Source organism: Ochotona curzoniae, unplaced genomic scaffold (genome assembly GCF_017591425.1).
Source record: "Ochotona curzoniae isolate NIBS_2020 unplaced genomic scaffold, NIBS_Ocur_1.0 contig_2723, whole genome shotgun sequence".
NCBI classification, from domain to species: domain Eukaryota; kingdom Metazoa; phylum Chordata; class Mammalia; order Lagomorpha; family Ochotonidae; genus Ochotona; species Ochotona curzoniae.
In genome coordinates this window covers 4,677,226-4,697,441 of record NW_024465573.1, presented here as the reverse complement: position 1 = coordinate 4,697,441, position 20,216 = coordinate 4,677,226, and the positions used below count along the sequence as shown (strand labels likewise).

The 20,216-nt window shown below is 47.0% G+C and overlaps 1 protein-coding gene across 1 annotated transcript in view; it reads left to right on the top strand.

Moving 5' to 3' along the window:
- Positions 1-20,216, top strand: part of GRIK4 (glutamate ionotropic receptor kainate type subunit 4) — a 297,510-nt gene that overhangs the window by 145,830 nt on the left and 131,464 nt on the right. The window contains exons 5-7 of the mRNA XM_040976817.1: positions 1,573-1,738; positions 13,531-13,709; positions 18,222-18,275. Coding sequence (XP_040832751.1) covers positions 1,573-1,738; positions 13,531-13,709; positions 18,222-18,275 — 399 coding nt within the window. The remainder of the gene's footprint in view (positions 1-1,572; positions 1,739-13,530; positions 13,710-18,221; positions 18,276-20,216) is intronic.

Genomic DNA, 20,216 nt, shown 5'->3' with positions numbered 1-20,216 from the left:
CGATTAGGGATTGATCTTCATTTTGTCCTAGAGAGAGAATCAGCAGAATGGGGCTGGGCCACCCCTGCCCAGGCCCTGCAGGACATCTGGCTGCTTCCTGGCAGACTTGAAGAGTGATGACCATGCCAGTGATCCCCTCCCCCATCTCTACTCCCTTACTGGTGGACACCTCACTCTGGCACATACAGTTCAGAGTACTTTCTGGGTCTCCAGTGTTTAGGGAGGGAAAGGGGAAAAGGCATTGCCTGAGCATTCCCTTTGTGTTAGCCATCAAGCTATTATGACCTTCACACAAGAGGTCTGTATCCCCTACCCCTACCCTGCCAACCCCCAATAGCTCTAAAAAGCACCTGTGGTTGTCTCCACCTCCACATCTCCATTGGAATGAAGTAGAGGTGGGATACTGCTCTTGCCCTCAAATCTACACAGTAGAGTCTGGATGCAAAGATCTGCAGATCCCCAAACCCTTTGCCCTTGATCTTCTGGAGCCCTTCCCCAGGGGATCTGCCAAGCTTCTTCATGCCCCAATCTGAGTTCTGCTTTCTTGCTGTCTGCTTCCAAAAAACCTTAAAAGGATGAGGCAGATAGCAGAATCCTTCAGAGACCTTCTCAGCATCTCTCCAGATTCCTGAGAGTGGGACCTCAGGGACAAGGTTGGGCAAAGAAAATTGCTTTAAACTTTTCTGAGTGATCCATTCAGCCCAGCAACTCACTATCAGGAAGTTCTTTCTGGTGTCTGTTGTGAGTCTTACTTGCTTTAACATCAGGACCAGCTGGTGTTCAGCTTCTGCCCTCAGCTCTGAATACCAGGAATGAGGCTAGTGGAAGGCAGCTTATTGCGTTGTAATGTGCCAATAGTGTCTGCTGTTTATACCACAGTGCTCACAGCCTGCTAGTATCTCTTCCTGGGAGAAGAGAGGTAGAAGGCATGACTGACACTGTCCTAACGTAGGCAAAACAGGGTGTTATCTAGCCGGCTCCCTTCAGAGCTCTCTAGACTATTTTGGGGTCTGCAGTTACCTGCTCTCCCAGAGGCAGGTTCACCCAGCCCTGTGCCTGCTTCCCTGCAGCAGTCACCCAGGACATCTGCTGGGAGAGTTGCTTTATCTACCTCTGGGCTGGGCTGACAGGGCTCCTTCCTCATTTCCAGGGATACTGGTTTTTTTTTTTTTTTTTAATTCCTTTCTCTCTTTCTGTTGTCCTCTCTGTTCTTATTTATCAACTGCACAGAAGGTATCCTGATGATCTGTGCTTACTGGAACCGGTTGTCTGCTGAGGATGAAGATCCCTTCAGCTTTCTCTGGTCCCCAGACCCAGTACAATTTCATAGGGCCTGGCCAAGGGGTCTCCCATCCTGTCCTCCTAACTCAAACATCTAGAAATGCAATGGTGTCTTCCTCCTATGGATCATGGGGCCCCTGCAACACCATCTTGCACTGGTGTGTGCACAGGTGTGACATGAAAGCATCCACCCACTGCCACCCAGGCTCACGCTACACTCTTTCTCTTTTTTTTCCCCCCTGGATCCTCCTCGCCTCCTGTGTTACCATCCTTTGTTGCACCTGCTGCCAGGTTCCTCATTTCAAGGTGGCCCCAGAGGAGTTTGTCAAGTTCCAACTCCAGAGATTCACAACCTTGAACCTCCACCCCAGCAACACCGACATCAGTGTGGCTGTGGCTGGGATCCTGAACTTCTTCAACTGTACCACCGCCTGCCTCATCTGTGCCAAAGCAGAATGTAAGTTTCCCAGGGCTGCCTCCACCTCAGTCTTGTGGGTTTCTCTCAGCTTCTGTGCCCATGCCTGGGGCTGTAGGTGCGGTGGCTGGTTTGTGGGAGGGGGTCCCTCAGATCTCAGGGCCCATAATCAATGGGTTTGGTCATTGCTGTATGTCCTTAGGTTGTGTGTGTGTGTGTGTGTGTGTCTGAGAGAGAGAGAGAGAGAGAGAGAGAGAGAGAGAGAGAGAGAGAGAGGAGTGCCCTTTGCTAGGACTCTCTGACATTGCAAAAATGGAGCTGGGTTGAAACAAGACTGGCCAGCTGCCAAGCCTTTTTTGCATCTGCAAACTCAATTCCCACTTTTTCAGCCTCATTGTTGAGGAGCTACAGAGAGAGGGGGAAAATATGAAATTGAATGCATTTGTACTTGATGAGTTGAAGAGCTTCTTTCCCCTGAAGAGCAGGTTTTGCTGATAGAACAGGGTCCAAGGTCAATTCCTGATAAATCTTTTCCCCCCTACAAATGCAGGTTTTAGTAACGTGTCTTCTCTGACTCCCAGACAATTTGTGACATAAATTTAGTGTTTTTGAGATTTAGCTAATTTCAGCCGACACTGTCTAGCAGCTGTGTGCTCCCAGTGGCAGCTGCACACCCACATGCGATCAGGCAGGTGCCGGCTGCAGGTGCTCTCACTGTGTCTTGCATGGCTCACCTGTTGCTGGCTTTTAGCCTATGGTCCTTGAAGGTTGCCCCAGTGGAGAGATTTCTTCTTCCATGAGAACCACTCTGTGCTCTGCCATGTCACAGTCAGGGACACCTACTCCACCAGAACTTTATACCTGACCACCTCCACCTATGCATTCCCTCTCAGGTCCAACACATACACAAATGTGTGGAGCTTTTACCCTGTGTTACCAAAGAAACAGTGGGAGAGTCTCATAAGGTGCTTTTGCTTTGTCTCACTGAATTATAGCCACCACTCCTTGGGTTTGGGTGGCTGCTTCAAAGCTGAGGACGGTGAAACTCAGGGAGGTGAAGTGGCTTTCCTGGGCTCATATAATATCAACCACCACAGGCCCAACCTCAAATCCGGGTCTTGTCACTACGGCATATTGCTCCTTTCAGAACCCTCTGGTGAGGGCAGAGAGGAAATGGTCCTTGTCACCAATTTGAGAAGGCACTGAGTTTGTGCTGAGTGTTCCATGTGCCTTGAGGCTTGTCATGTAGGAATGGTCCCTGCCCACAGGGCTGCTAGAAGACACAAAAAGATGAATCCTTTCAGGTGAGGATTGAGAGAAGGAAGGAAGAATCCTGACGCTGTGTCTGCCAGGGAGTCATTGATTAGAGCTTGGAGTCGATAGTGGTTCAAGTTGGGAAGAGAGCAGGTACACCTGAGTGGCATGTGCAGGGGCATGTGGACTTGGTCCCCCCTCAACTCAGGACCCTTGAATCTCTCTCCCCTGATGGATGTCCTCAGAGGAAAGTGAATTATAATCATGGGTGGGCCCTGGGCAGAGGGATCTACTAGTTTGAAGTACATTAAAAAAGGCAGAGGAGTAGAGAACTAAAATGAAATCTCAGGAGTTGGAAATCCTCCAACTTGGGGGAACCTGGTTCTGAGCTTTGTTTAGCAGGCAGGCCCTGAGAGGGACTAGCAAGGTGGATGAGTGCCTTGATAGCCAATCAATGGGCGTTTGTCAAGCGCCTCATGAGTTTCACCTGTGTTGTGGCATGCATAAGATGAAAGAGAAGAACACATAGGCTGTGTTCTCAGAGATGGGGCAACCTCATTGGAGATCTCAGCAGGCCTATACACACAATGCAGTTAGGACAGTAAGCTGACCTGTCTTCCTCACAGGACTTGGGCTGCACTGGAGGTCTCAGGCACAATTCCGTAGAGAGGCTGTTTCAGCATCCCAGAGAACCTGGTCGAACCACTTGCTTTCCAGAAGACAAAACTGAGGCCCAGTTTACAGCATGACTTGCCTGGAATCCCTGATGTAGTCAACAATAGAAATGGGATTTGACCAACCTTGGTTCTCTAGATCCTAGTCCAGTATACCACCATTACCATTACACTACTGTTTCTCAGACCAGGTTCCCTGGAGCCATGTCAGCCAAAGTGGTAGACACAAGGCATGTGTAGCTTTTTGTATTTAAATCTGAATTCATTAAAAGGAAAACACATCTGAACACAGTTCTTCAATCTTGCCAGCTGCAGTTCAAGTGCACCCCATTGCTGCTGCAGGAAGTTCCACAGAATGGCATTACTTTGAAGATGAATGTGTGTGGATAAGGTTCTGTGACAAAAGACGTTTTTAGAGCCCTTCGTTTGATTTCCCCTGTGGAGGTCACAGTGCACATTCTTGTGGGCCAGACAACTATTTACCTGATCATCTTGTAAATAGCTCTGACCATTGGTCCCCAGGTAGTGATTCCAGTCCACAGAGGGGCTGTTTGTGGAATGCTGAGGGAAGTGTTGCATTCTGCTAAGAGACCTGCTTCATCATGGCATCCTCACACTGTTGAATATTAGGATAGAATCAGGGACTGTCCCATGAAACTGTCCTTCACAAGCCCACCAGGCAGGACTGAGCTGGTCTGCCTCACACTCACACAGAGAAGCGGTGTTCAGAGGCAGAGAACAAGCCCTTAGCATATCCAGTCAAAGATTGCCCTGTAGTGTCTCACCATCCTGATAGGAAGTTCTTTCTCGTGTCTAACTACAGTCCCTCTTGCTTTCTAGGCTGAGCCCTGTGTCTTGTGCTTCAGTTCTTGGGCATTGCTCTGATGTTTGTTAGGTACCTACTGTGCGCTGAGCAGTGTGCTGGATTCTATGACCTCCCTGCCCAGGGTTCTTTTCATTAGAAGCCTGACATTCTTTGACATTCAAACTGTTCCATGCAGATGGCAAAGCACTTCCACTCATGTTTTCCCATTTTGCCTTCCTCATCCCCAGTCATTCGTGAGCTGAGAAAACCATCTTAGAGCTGTTAAGGGACTTGAGGGCATGCAGCTGGTCTTTGGCAAAAGCCAAGTTCTCTAACTCTCAAGCTGGGGCTTCCCCCTGCTGGCCTGTCCCACCGCCTCAGCTGCACAGCGCCAGCTCGAGTGAGCTGTCCTTGTCGGGGATGGTATGGTTCGAAGGGCAGGGCCACTCTGGAGCAGGGTGAGCAGCGTAGCTGAGCACAGACTAGGACATGGGCAAGCTAGTACAGGAGAAGCCAGGCCACACATCCTAGGGCCACTCAGCAGCCACACACACCTGCTCCTGGAATGCCTCTGTCCAGGGTGCTAAAAGAAAGTGGGCCATAGTAGAAAAGGTTCAGAAATTAAAATCTAATCAAAGGATCAGGGGTGATGACTGGAGGGCAGTGACACTAAGCACCTTGAAGGAAACGCAGAAACATGACACACACAGTTAGCAGCAGGGGTCTAATTCTGTTTTCTCAGCATCAAGATGGTGATGTGATGGGGAGGGGTCCGCAGGGAATCCTGCCATTTATTCTCCTGCTCCCAAAAGTAGATTTTTAATAAGCAGGTTTTAGACCAAGCAGGCAGATGGTGTAAATCACATTTTTCTTTAATGGGGAGAAATCACAACATCCACAAGTGCCTGTTTCTGATGAGACTAGGGGAGGGGATGCACTGGGGGACCTGCCGTGACATCTCTATGGTGCCTGAGGAACTGGCTGTGTGGAGGCTTCCAAGGTCTGTGATTCAGATTGCCCACCCTGCCCCTGAACCAGCTGCTGACAGTCCGAATATTTGCCCAGTTGGTGCCATATGCTGTTCACTTTCCTGCCAGTGCTCTCTCGTTCTCCCACTCTCTCTGACGTTGGTGTTTCTTTCCTAAGTTACAATAGCCCTTTTATACTGCAGGTCCTGCCCCATCTATGCCTTCTCTATGTGTGTGATCTTAGGAAAGAGACATCTCTGTCTAGCCTTTATTGTCTCATCTTCAAAATAGTAGTTGAGAGTGCTTCCCTCCCCTGATGGCAGGTGGAGGGGGGTACATCAAATGGATCAACATACGCAGAGGGTACAGTTGTGTCTGAAGCAAGGAAAGGCTGAGCACACAGGAGTTTTTTCTTCTTCCCTTTTCTGGGATCTCATTTGAGTGAGACCAATACAGGACCTGAAGCAAGAGTGAGTGGAGGCTCAGCTCTGTCCTTCTGCGTCCACACACCATGGCTCCTTTTGTTGGAAAGAGGTGGGCTTTGATGCGTCTCCAAGCACCTTTGGCTCAAAGTGAGGAAGTGCTGCCTGGAGGCAAAGCAGGTTGGTGGAATAAGGAGACATCCATTTTGTTAGCCACACATACCTACCTGCACCCCTGCTCAGGAGCTGGGTGACTGCCCCTCTCTGGGCCTGCATTCCCTCCTGTGTGATAGGGGATCATGGTAGCTGATGGGTAAACCATGCCACTCAAAACACCTTGTATCATTCATCACCGTGATCTCATCGTGTAACCCTGGCCATTGCAATGGGGAATGGAGAACCGAGAATGAAACTCAGGACCCCAGAAAAAGACAGGGCACAGTGGGCCAACCTATGTGGCCCTGGGAGGCACTGCATGAAGTCTTGGGCTCTTAATGACACAAAATTAACCACACATCTGTATTCTAATCCATCAGAAGGCTGCAAGACTCCCCTTGCTGGGCACTTACTGTTTGGTAATGTGATAATGTGATTTTCACATTATCTCATTTAAACTCTAAACCCTCAGTTTTAATCCTGTAACTCATAATAACCATATAATATGGCCCCTCTTAATAGCCTTTTAGGCATGAGAGAAAGATTAAGTTCTTTAACAAGATTATATGATTCTTGCCAGCTTTTCTCCCCTCTCCTATGGCTGTGGAAGAGATCAAGAGAGGGACTGTCTTCTGCAATCATAGAAGGAATGTGACCCTCCCATGCCAACCTGAGTGGTGAGATCAGAGGACTTGGAGTCAGGAAACTTGGGTCCTGGCCTGTGCCCAGTCCTTAGCTCTGTGATGTCTGTTGCTTTCCTGCTCGTTTCAATGGTTACTTCTTTCCTCAGGACTCATCCCACGTACTGCCTCCCAGGGACCAGTGAGTACTGAATCAACTGCATATGAATGAGCTCAGGCGATAGAGAAGCTGTTCTAAGGGCAGAGATGTATCCAGTTGGCCCCATTAGCCATGGCCCAAGCTGGAAGCTGGAAGAGGCCAGTGGGAGCCTGGAGTTTCAGGTTCTTCCTGTGTCCAGCCTTGCCATTGCAGAAGGAATGGCCTCAACAAGGCAATGTAGGCAGCCCCTGCCAGCTGCTCCCATTCCTGAAACCAAAAAGCTCAGGTGTGGGATGGGACCAAACCCAGAGTCAGGTTCAGTCATTCATTCCAGTCCTTGAGCCTGTGTGGTGTCTTCACCTGATGACACCTTGGACCCTCATCATCCCATCTCTTTGGTCAGGATCAGCTCCATAGGAGAGATCTGACACCCAGACACCCTGGGGCTGAGGATGCTGGCCAGACTTACCAGGCTCAAGGTTCATATGCAACTTGTATTATCTCATTAAATCCTAGTCACATAAACCTATACTTCTGTCAAGAGTTAAAAGTGCTGCTGGGAATATGAGTGTTTTCCAGGGCCAAAGTGTTATGCAAAGAGCATCATTTGGAAAGGAAGGATGGAGGCCAGCTGAGACAGGTGTTTGTGTTTTATTTATTTATTTTTATTCCGGAGTCCTGTGTGCCCTGCAGTTGTATCATTTAAGTGTGTGTGCTCTTGTTCTGCAGCTGTGTCCCACCCTAGAAGGGCTCCCCTGCCCTTCCCCACTCATGCCTTCCAGTTGCAGTGGCCAGCCTCCCTCTTTCCTCTCAGAATGGCCGACCTGCTGAGTCTCTCATCGATCCATCCTACTGCATCCTGGGCGAGACTAATAGGTTCCCCAGATCCCTCTCAGCCTCAGACTTGGCAGGCAGATCTACTGCTGGGCCAGTGTTCTGCGCAGGAGATTAGGAGACAAGCGCTGGGGTAAAGGTGGAGGTGGAGGGCATGCAGGGGAGGAGAGCAGCTTTTAACCCCTTGTGCTGGCAACTCCCTTGGGTAAATCTTTTGAGAGCTTTAGGCAGGGGTGAGAGCAACAGCTGGAAAAGGCTAGAATGACATAAAAAATTAACATGCTTCATGCGATTAAACCATACTTTCTGCAAATTGCTTCTGCTGCTTGGAATTGCAAAAGTTATCTTTTGATTCATAAAATTAGAGAATCTCTAGACTGGAAAGACATCACTGTTCTGTTTTTTTTTTTTTAGATGGTTTACTTTACTTGAAGATCAGAGTTAAAGAGAGGGGAGTGAGAGAGAGAGAGTGAAAGAGAGAGAATCTCGCATCTGCTGGTTTACTTCCCAGATAGCGTCAATGACCAGAGATGAGCCAATCCAAAGCCTGTGCAGCAGGCTTCAATCCAAACCAGCAAGAATCATGTGCTGGGAATGTGCAGAGAGGTTTGGAAGGATCCTTCCTAATACTGTGAAATAATTCATGCCTGTACATGTGTCACATATGATAGCTACACATAGGGCACTTCAAAAAGTCCATCAGAAATAGAAGATAATCAGATACAAAACATTGTGCCACAACATCACCCTCACAGGCATATGTGTGTGTATAATTGCTTTATTTTATTTTATTATTTTATGATATGGTTCCAGAGGCTCTGGGATTTCCCTTCCTATTCCCCAAGTCTCCCCCCCCACCCCTTACAAATTTCTCCTGTATCATTCAATAACGTAGTCCTTCATAATCAGTCATAAGTCCATCATTCTGCTATTTAAGTATATCCTGACATTGTAGGTGTGGACAATGGCAGAGAGTCCATCTTTCATTTTAAAATGAAAGTAGAGATGCATATTGCATTGTATCTTCAAATCTGGATGTGATACTCTATTACATAGTTTGAATCTCCTTAAATGAAAAGCCAAAAAACAAAATCAGCAACAGGAAGAAAGAACTGAAAATTAACAACATGAGGTTAAATAACATGCTACTGAATGACCAATGTGCCACTGAAGAAATGAAAATAAAAAACCTTCTTGAAGGAATCGATGCTATTGTGTGTCCTATGAATCAATGAGGAAATTAATAAGATAAAAACCTTTTTGAATGAATGAAAATAAAAACAAAAATTCAAACCCCTGAGATGCAGCACAAACAGTATGGAAAGGATTATTGATCTCATATTTTGCATGAAGGTTACCTTATATCAGAGAGGATGTATGATATTTGTCCTTTTGGTATTGACTTATTTCACTGAGTATATGGTCTCAAGTTGGGACCATTTGGTTTTAAATGCTAGAATTTAATTCTTTTTAATGACTGAGTAGTATTCTATGGAGTAGATGCACCAGAGTTTCCTTATCTACTCTGCTTTTGACCAGCATCTGGGTTGTTTCCTTGTCTCCTGTTGTAGATTGTGTTCCTGTAAATGTAGGATTACAGATCTCTTTCTCATATGCAGATTTTATTTCTTTTGGATATGTTCTCAGAGGTGGGATAGCTAGGTCATAAAGCAGATCAATTTTCAGTTCTCTTATCACTCTCCATACTGATTTCTGTAATGGTTGTATTAGCGTACACTCCCACCAACAGTGAATAAGGGTACTTTTCTCCTCACATCCGTGCCAGCATGTATTGTTAGTAGAGTTCTGAATGTAGGCCAACCTCACTGGAGTTAAGTAGAACCTCAGTGTAGTTTTCATTTGTATTTCCCTGACAACTAGGGAGCCTGAGCATTTTTGCTATGTCTATTAGCTGTTTGAATTTGTTCTTTTGAAAAATATCTGTTCATTTCTTTCACTTATTTCTTCACAAGGTTGTCTATTTTATTGTCATTGAGTTTCTGAATCTCTTTGTAAATCCTGGGTATTAATTACCTATTGGTTGTGTAGTGTGCAGAGAATTTCTCTCATTCTGTTGGTCACTTCTTCACTTTGTTGACCATTTCCTTTGCTGTACAGAAGCTTCTGAGCTTGATGTAGCTCTATTTGTTTATTTTGGTTTTGACTGTGTGCTTTTCATGTCTTTTCTAAGAAGTCTTTTCTAATTCCTGTATCTTGGAGAGTGCTTCCTATGTTTTCCTCTAATAGTTTGATGGTTTCTGGGTGCAGATTTAGGTCCTTGATCCATTTGGTGTTGATTTTTGTGTAAGGTGAAAAGTGGGGGGTCTTGCTTCTTACCTCTGCAGGCTGCTATCTAATTGTCCCAACAGTATTTGTGGAAGAGACCAGACCAGGCTTTTCCCCTGGATTATTTTCAGTCCTCTTATCAAAGAGCAGTTGGCTATACATATGTGGGCTCCCTTCTGGGGTTTCTATTTTGTTTTTATTTCTTCTCTGTTTCTGTACCAATACCAGACTGTTTTGATGACCACTGCCCTAAAGTATGTCTTGAGATCTAAAATGTGATTCCTCCAACTTGATTTTTTATTCTTCAGGATAGCTTTGGCTATTCATTAGCCTCTTGTGTTTCCAGATGAGCTTTTGTATATATTTTCTATTTCTGAGAAAAATATTGATGGGATTTTAATTGGGATCACGTTGAATCTGTGTATTACTTTTGGTAATATGAACATTTTGATAATGTTGATCCTGATGATCCAGGAACATGGCAACTTTTAATTCCATTTCTATCAAAGTTTTGAAGTTCTTTCTCATGTCCCATTGCATACACACACAGACACAGATTTACAGGCCACCTCTGGATAGAAATGAGTATTACAATGGTCCCCTTCATGATGGTGTACAAAAACTGTATACATTCAGTAGAAACTGTAGCCAGTACATTATCATCCTAGTATTTTCAGCTTTTGTTGGGTTTATGGGGCTGTGACACCGTTATAAATCAAGGAGCATCTGTAAGCTATCAGATACTATACATGGTTTTAGGACTCACTTTGATAGGAGGGAGTCTGGTAGCAAATCCCTTATGATTTGAGTGAAGTCAGAGATGGGGAGGTCAGGAGGATAGAGAAAGAGTTCCTGGGAGGCGATGGAGTGAAAGACTTCTTGATGGACAAAAGGTTTGTCCAGCTCCTTGTAGATGACCCCATCAACATGCCTAACATCCTTTTAAGGACCTGTAAGTCTTTAGATTTCACAGGTGGGAACAAGGAGGTATAGTGGGGTGGAGTGTGGCCACACTAAGAACTAAATCAACGGTCAAGTGCTGGCATTCACAAGCTGCCTTTGCATTCTTTGTGTATATCAAGTGTCTCATTGGTTAGGAAAATGAAGGACGTAACTAAAGGGTGAGATGAAGACCTCCTTGGAGACTGTCTTGTCCCCTCTCCTGCTCTGCCTTTTAGCACACACAGAGTCTTGGTTGGATAGGGGAGCCATTGTGCTCCTTGCTAAAAAGGTAGCAGCACTGGATTGGGGACTGATGGGAACAGGGTGACCAGTTTACCTGACACCTGGTGGCTATCTTTCCCAGGGAGCTCAGTGCACCTGCCAGTTTTAATGGGATGAGGGACTCCTGGGCTGCCTTTGTCAGGCGTCACTGTGCTGTGCATAATCCTGCTGTCTTCCCCTGGGCTTCCTGTCTCATCCCACTGAATTTCATTGCCCATGTGAAGAATCCCAGAGGATTCGGCCTCCTTCCCAGCCTGGCTCTAAAGCTTTTCCACACCACACACCAGGACCTGGGGGTTTCACTTCCACTGTCCATCCCCTGTTGCCACTCCAACAGTGTGCTCCCACACCCACAGTCTTCCTAGGAGTGCCAGCTCTGTGACCTGTCCCAGACTCCCTGTTACTTTCCAGGGTTGAGTGGTCACGCCTTTGTCCAAGTGAGTCTTTACTTTCCAGAGTATGTCTGAAGAAGTTACAGAGAATATTTTCTTCATGTTATAGATATGATAAAATCGGCCCACCCTCTGAAAAACCAAACAAGTCCAGGCAACCAGAAGTGACCGGAATTGTAGAAGTAGATGCAAGTTCCATGAACTGTCTATCTTCCTTGCCTGGTGTCTTGCCATGTGGTGCCTGGCACTCAGAGCACATCATGAGTGTTGGTTGAGCAGTCATGAGCTTCCCCGGCTTTTCACTCTGTGAGGGAAGAGCTGCCTGACTGCACCTGCCCTTTGAACTCGGAGGGGCTAAGTATCCACAAGAGCAGTGACATGGCGGACTGTTCATCCCACTTCCCAGCATGCTTTCTCATCTCTTTAACCTATGTCACAGAGAAAGAGTGGAGCGCTGAAGGAGCTGACCCAGAGCTGGAATCCAGATCACTTGGGTCAGGATGGACCGAAAGTTGAAGGGTTGCAGGGGCACAGGTGCAAGTAGCTCTTTCCCAGCATCTGTCAAGACCAACTCCAAATTGTAACTTATGTAGCAGGGCTGCAAACAGTAGGCCCGCTGGGGCTTTTGTCTTTGCCACAGCCTCCAGCTCCTTCCCAGAGCTTCTATTTTTACTATGCCAGGCTCTTGACCCTGCTCCATTTGTCTCCTGCATTAAAACAGAACAAAACAGAATAACACAACAAACATTGGCTTCAGGTTCTTGCTGGTTCTGCCTGAGCACTGGGTCTACCACTCCTGCTGAGGTTTGTTCCATGGGGAAGCCTGGGTCTCATGGAATGAGGGTGGGAAGGAGACAGACCCACAGCTGTGGGTCACCTTCTGATCCCTGAGTGTGAGGACTGTGGGTAACGTGTGCAGGGAAGAGGCCCCTGAGGTAGTATTGGAGGTATACCCAGACTTAAGGTTTCATCAACCAGAAACCAGCCACATGGAGTACTTGATCTGGGTGGAAAACTAGCCCTTCCCATGCCAATTGCACATATGTTAAGAGCTGCTCATCCTCCTTGCCTCTCATTCTCCGTAAACTGGGGATTACAAGCATTTATAGGATCCTTGTGAGGACTTCAATGAGATAAGCCTTGTAAAAATGTTTGAGCACATTAACTGGAACACATAAGGGTTCCGTAAATGTTCCTCATGTTGCTGCTTTGGGGAGCAAAAGGCTATGGGTTCTCTTTCCACTCAAACAGAGTGTGCTGTTTTGCCAAACAAGGACCCCTCCTGCCACACACTTGTCCCCTCTCCTGCAGACCTGCTGGGTCCAGACCTCTGGTCTCAGCTGTGGTGTCAAGGAGGGGATAATGCTTCATGCTCAGTCCTATTTTTCTGTTCTGTTTTGTGCATGGATCCTTGCATGTTGGAGTGTAGTTCAAAGTCTACTCTGTTATGATTATTATTATACTTTGCCTTAATGCAGCCACGTGGCTCCGAGGAGCTCAAAGTGTTTTCCTAGACCTGTTTGTCTGGGTCATGAAATTCTGAGAGGATTGCCACACCACCCCCAGAATGAAAACAAGGGCAAGGCCAAGCTGCAGGGCACAGGGGTGCAAGTGTTCTGGGCACTTTTCCTGCTGACTCCTGGACTCCTTGTCATGCCCCTGCAGTTGGCCTTGCACTTCCCAGGCTGAGACCATGTGGAAAGGTCCTGGTATCTGGGAAAGAGCTCTAGAGACCTGGTGACTTCTGCTCTGGGACATTACTCTTCCCCACCCAATGGAGTTTCTCTTGGCACTGGGGCCAGTCCAGGAGGCCATCCATTGCACTCCCCAAGGCAGTGGCAGGGAGGTGAGCTAAGGGACATTCTTTTTGTTTTCCCTGGAATCATTAAAGCTCAGAGAGGTAGAGAAACCTGTTGAGGTTATGTTGTGACGTGCACTACCTGCCAAGGAGACATGCTGGTCCTATCTTGCCCACGTTTCTCTGGGATTTGGGGGGCAGGTCTGCAGACCCTTAGGGCTTCCTCCTCTCTCCCCTCCAGGCCTTTTAAACCTAGAGAAGCTGCTACGGCAATTCCTTATCTCCAAGGACACACTGTCCGTCCGGATGCTGGATGACACCCGGGACCCCACCCCACTCCTCAAGGAGATCCGGGATGACAAGACCGCCACCATCATCATCCACGCCAATGCCTCCATGTCCCACACCATCCTCCTGAAGGTGGGAGCCGGGCCAGGGCGCACGCTGTGGGACACAGAGCATCCTTCCTCCTTTTCCTTCTCCCTCCTTGCCCTGCATGGAGTCCTCCTCAACCTGGGCTTTTGGAGTTCTAGGCCAGACCTGAACCTGAACTGCAAACTCTTCCCTGTGCTTCTGTCCTCATGGACTGTGCCCAATGGCTGAAAGGAGGAATCACGATGGGGTGGGGGTGCTGTTATTTGGCTCTTGGTACACCATGGTAGGCCAGGCAGGGCACAGAGGAGGGTTCCAGGGTGGGGGGAAATTGTGCAGGGGCTGGGGCAGAGCCACTTGCCAAGCAATCTGCATCTAACCCCATATTTTACAAGCAGAGTCGTTACATGGCTGTACGCTACTGACTCCATCTTGATACCAGGTAGAGCACCTGACAGTGCTCCCTGGGAAAATTCCAAGCATGTGTTCTCCCTAGGATGGTGTGATGTGAGGGTCAGTGTCTTTACCCTACAGATGAAGACGTGGAGATTCTGGGTGATGAGCTGACTTGTCTAAGACCTGGCCCTGTAATCCAAAAATGCACCTACATACGGCAACTGCAGGAGTGAAACCGAGTCTGGACAAGGCCAGCACCTGGAAGACTATACTGAACAAAGAGCCATAGATAGCTGCACAGCGTTGAAGTTGCTTAGACTTGGTCCTGGGCTGGTGGCTGGGCCAGGCCCATGGCTTTTGTCTCAGCTCCTCGCGGCTCCTTCTCGGCAGCTGCCTGGACTCCTCTGGGCACACTGGCCCCTTCTCATGCCATTTTAATTGCTCATTTAAGCACAACTTGCCACCTTCCACTGGGGGTGCAGGGTAGCTTGTTAACCTCTGCCTAGCTGCAGGGATCATGGCAGGCACTCGCAGGATGATGGTTCCTCCCTCCTTCTGTCCTCCTCCGCACCTTTCCCCAGCCAGTTTTTGTCTCAAAGTTAATAAGAGATTTGAATGAGTCTTTCAGTACCTGGGGCTGTCCCTTCAGCCTGTTGCTATAGTAACTTTGCACAGCTCCAAAGCCACATCTGTCTGTGTAGATTCTCTCTCTCTCTCTCTCTCTCACACACACACACACACACACACACACACACACACACACTCAGAGAGAGAGAGAGAGAAGAGAGAATTTTTCTTTTCCTTTTTCTTCTGTTTGGAGGAATGATCAATGAAGTCAATAAGGACAAAAACTCCTTTAAGTTTCAGAGCCTGAGAAAGGCAGGCTGATTGGGTCCTCCTTTGGAAATGTGGGGATCAGGGAGTGAGAGCCTGACTCTATCAACAGATGTCCCTCCAGTCCCCTTGTGAAGGCACTTAGGAATGCACAGATCCCCTGTGCAAGCTAGTGCTAAGGAAGCAGTCCCTAGAGGAGAGCTGGAGGTCGGGGGCAAGCAGCCTCTTCCCTAGAAGTATTCTGTTTCTGCTGGAAGATGCAGCTGAGTGCCATCTTCCCTGTCCCCTCCCAATAATATGACAAGCTTAGGGACAGGTGTTTGTCTTGCTGAAAGATGTGGTTAGAACACCTACATCCCAGATATCAGTGCCTGGGTTCACTTCCTGCCTCAGGCTCCTGAGCACAGCTTATACAGATCCTGGGAGTCAGCAGTGAAACATCAAGTGCTCGGGTTCATCCCATCCACTTGGGAGGCCTGTCCCAAGTTCCCAGCTTTTGATTTTAACCCTGGAATATATAGACATTTGAAGAGTAAAATAGCGAATGGAACCATTTGTTTTTCTCTGTCTCTCGAACAAATGAATAAAAATAAATAACATGAGTAGTTCATTGTCACAATTTTGGGAAGCACGTAGAACAGAAAGCTCATTTAGAGTCCTAGCATCCAGAATTAACCACTTTTAAATTTTGATGTCTATTCTTTCTGCTTTTGGCATGATTTTCCCAAAATTTATTATTGCATTGCACACACTTCTCCCTAAGCTGCTTTCTCCCCACACATAATTGTATGCCATGCATTCCCCCATGTCATTAAATATTTTCTCTACAAATATTTTAATGTCGACATCATTTCCTATCATATGGGTGTCTTGTAATTTATGTAACCATCCCTTTATTGGTAGAGAAACAGGTTGTTTCCAATCTTGTGCTGTAATAAATAATACTGGGTTGCATATCTTTGTACATCAATCTTTATGCACATGCATGAATATTTCCTTCGCATAAATTTCTAGAAGTCGAATTACTGAGTTAAAGGTATGCATACTTTTAAGGCTGGTGGAATGATTTGCCTTCAAGGATTCTGGTCTGGCCTGCCAGATTGCCTTTTAGTAAGGCTGTAACAGTTTACACTCCTACCAGCTGCACTGAGGTCTCTGACAGCACCCTTGCCAGTTCTGGGTATTTTCATCAAAGCATCAAAACTGCTTTGGGAGTGGTTTTTCTCTCTTTCTCTCTTTCTTTTTTTTTTTTTTTGCATGTACTTGTGGTTTTTAATGCTTTTTGGTGACTGTGGTTTGGAAGAAAACTAAGCTTACAGTGATAATTATTGTGAACGGTTCCACCATGTATCCCAAGGCCATCTTTCCTGAGCTGCAGCTCCTAGGGTCTGGGCTCTGCCCTCAGGCCTCCCTGGGATGGGGTGGGCAGACTCCATGTTTTTTCCCCAGTTCCCCAGGGGAGGTACAGCAGAGCCTTCTGGGGCCTCTGCCAGTGTGAACCCACTGTGGGAAGTGGGGTGGACCAACAGCACACAGGACCTGTGGGAGCCACACACGGGAGAGCCAGCCCCCAGCCTGGCTGGCAGCACTAGGCTGCCTCTTGATTTCAGGAGGATTTGCAGAGTAATCCCCTGCTTTATTGAGCGGCTGTTCCTGCAAAGAACTCCATGTTTACCCAGAATTCGGGTCTTAAAAACCAAGGATCACTTAGTCTTTTATCTCTAGGACAGCAGATTTCACAAAATGGGCTTTAACCATCCTACTACCCCTGCCAGTTCCCTAGCCCCAGCTGATCCCCTGCGAGCAGTGGGCTCACACAGGTCCAGATGGAGGCAAAGATAGCTGCTGTCTTCCCTGGATGGTGTGTGGGACAGAGAGTGGCTATCCTGCCCCATCAGACTTTTGGGAATGTGGGAAGAAGGTAACTTCATTAGGAAGAAGGAGGGCACCTCACTGAGGGGGCCTTGCATTTCACTGTCTACCCCCTATTGTGATGATCTTGACCCAGGCACTGAGCGCTTAGATTTTAGCTCCTTTGAACCCACAGTGATGCATCCATAACATCTCAGAGCCTGCAAGAGTTCCTGTAAAAATGCTGGCAAAGCTATTGAGCTCCTTGGAAGATAAACACTGAGTAAGAGGAAAATGTAACCATCCCAGGCTTGTTCTTCTGCCAGCCACCTCAACAGTTGTGACACAAGCAGTCTCCTATGGTCCCAGGGTTGCAGGATACATTGGGAAAATCTAACCAACTGTCAGGAGGGAGGAGGGCCCTGGAGAGAGTGGGGCTCGTTATTCACCTGATCTACTTGTCAGTTTCTATAACACCAGTCGTACTCAAAGCCCGGCACACTGACAGGGAAGGTTGGCTAGGGGTGCTTGTGATGGGTACACAGATCAGACGAAAGGGAGGTGATTGTGAAGTCGCAATTCTCAGCTGTGGACTGAAGCTGTTCCACTGCACTTGATCAAGAAGGAAGCACATAGCAGGCAGCTTGTTCCTTGCTGCTAATTAAAGGGCCAACGGTAGCAAACCATCTGCTTGTTCCTACATTAATGCAGGTCCAAGACCACTCTGAAGAGCTTCCCTTCATTCCTGATGGGTGGAGTTCATCTGAGCATTGCCTACAACCTGCAGATTCCCTTTTATCTGTAGCTCACCCCCTTCAGACAGCTGTATGTCTAGTTCAAGACTATGGTCCTCCAGGGATGTAGGGTTTGGCTGAAAGTACTGAAGTGAGGCTGCCTGTTTTAGCTTCATCTTTCTGTGAGAATTGTGATCTCATACAAGTTCCTAAGCCTTTTGTTGTGTCAGTTTTCTCTACCATAGAATAGGAAGAAGTGAAGGTGCAAAAATAAGGTTTACCCCATAGAGCTAACTCAGGTAGAATGGCTTTCTAGTGCCAAGCACTACTAAACAATGGGTTATAAACAATGTTAGCCATTGTTATTGCTGATTGTTGTGGAGTTGATGTCTATAGTTTGCTTTAATATTTGCTTCAGTTCCCTTAAAGTCATTTTTGGTTTCCGTAGTACCTATGCAGTTATGTCCATGGGAGGGGGTTGTGGAAGGGGACATCAGTTACTCTGAGTGTCATTGCAGGACTTGAGGGTGGGCTGCAGGTGGAAGGACCCTGCTGTCGAGGCTGCTGTTTCTGTGCTGCATCCTCCAAGTTCAAGGATGCCAGAAGAACCAGTCAAGATGTTCTGCTCAGCCTGGTGCTAAGGGTATTGGGCCAGACAGCCAGCAGAGGCTCAGAGCCCTTGCTGCTCACTCATTTCTCATGGGTTTTGTTTTCTTCCCTAATCACCTTCTCTTTTCCTCTGCAGGCAGCTGAACTAGGCATGGTGTCAGCCTATTACACATACATCTTCACTAATCTGGTAAGACATTTTCACAGCTGGCCTTTTTTGGCATGGCGAGTGTTGTCAGTGGTTAGGGGCTGTGGATTGTGATGGGGTGAAGCCAAGGAGATGAGGAATGGGAAATAGAAGCAGAGGAACAGAAGCTGACCAGAGAGACAGGGCACCCTGGAAGAGTGAGGATCCAAGCACCAAGTGGGATTCTTGTCTCCACAGTCCTGGGAATATGGGACATCTCCTCCTTGCATTCCTCGGCCTGGCAGATGGGCCTCTGTGGGAGTTCGGCTATCATCTTGTCAGGTCTCTGCCTTGCTAGATTCTTGTGTTAATTCCAAAGACGAAAAACCAGGGTGTCAAAAGTGTGTGTGTCCAACAGCATTGCAACAGGATGCACCTCTAGAGGCCCTCTTTGCTTCATGCCTTTGTTTTGCAGTTGAGAAAAGTGGGCTGAGTAGAGATGTTATCTAATCAGACCTGAGTGTCACTTAGCAACTGTGTACTGTTCCACTGAGCACTGCGTTTGTTGTCACTGTGTGTAAAATGGGAGTAAGAATGGCTCTAGTGTGGAGACACAGCAATTGTGAGAAGCTATAATTCAAACTATGGGCAAATATTTTGGCATTGTGAAGCAGCGAGAAACAGAAAAGGTTGTTACAATACAGACACATAAAATTGGAGAGCCAAAAATAACCTCAGAAAGCATCTCTCTCTCTCTCTTTAAACAAAATGCATGTATGCCTTTTGTTATTTTTGAAATAACTATAGGTCCCAAATTTAATGCAGAGGGGGCCAGGCACCATGAACCCAGTGTTCTGCAATGCAGGAATAGGGAACCTTTTTTTACTGTCAGAAGCCATTTGGATCCTTATAATGTTATTCACAGGTCATGCAAAATGATCAATCTAAAAATAATTCTTCTGTGCACTTACTGAATTTCAAATCCCACTCATGGTTGCTTTGGCAGGGTCAGACGAAATGATGTCCAGGGCCTTATATGACTTGAAGGTGGGACATTTCCTACCTTTGTTGTAATGACAATATGGTAACAAAACCAGGTCTATAGAAGCATGCATATTTGTGTAGCCCTGCAGTCAGGATGTGAAACAGTTCCATCACCACATATGCCACCATCTTACAGCTACACTCACCACCCTCCTCCCCATCACCTGGAGCCACCAGCAGTCTGTCCTTCATGTCTACAGTGTCGTGATTTTGAGGCTGTGTCTCGTGGAATCATACTGCCTGTAACCCTTGTGAGGCTGATTTTCTTCACTTGGCACCATGCCCTTGACATTCTTCCAGGTTGCATGCTTATTGCTGGGTTGGATCTCATGGTGTGTACAAGCCACAGTTTGTCCAAGCATTCACCCTAGTACAAGGCATTTTGGCTATTTTAAATTTCTAAGTTTGGCTAATACTAACAGAGCAATTATAAGCAATCATTCAGAGAAAAGGTTTATGTTCTTTTAGAAATCATCTGACTAGGGGACCCTTTATTCAGTCATGTGTTTGACCACAGCTGGTATACCAGGTATAAAGCCAGGCACTAGGATGAAAATGGAAATAAGAAACCAAGGCTGCTGTGGGAACACACTCAAAGTACCCATCTTAGTATAACGAGGTCAATTCTGTTGGCAGGTGTACATACCTAGTGATCCAGTCTGTCTACCTGGAGCCATTATAGTACACTTCAGTCAAGAAGGGGCCGTTAAACAGTAGTCTAAAAGGTGGACAGGGCTTTCCTAGTTGAGCAGAGAAAGGAAGAGCAGCCCAAGATAAGGAGCAGCTTATCCACATATTTGGAGATAAGAAAGTCTGTGGTGTGCCAGCAAGCAGTGAGTTCCTCTAAACTGATGAACTCCTCCAGGAATATGCATGCCAGCTAATTCACATTCATTTGTCTATTTATACCCAGCTTTGGAAGTAACCTCTTTAGAGGATTTAAAGCATATATCAATTAGT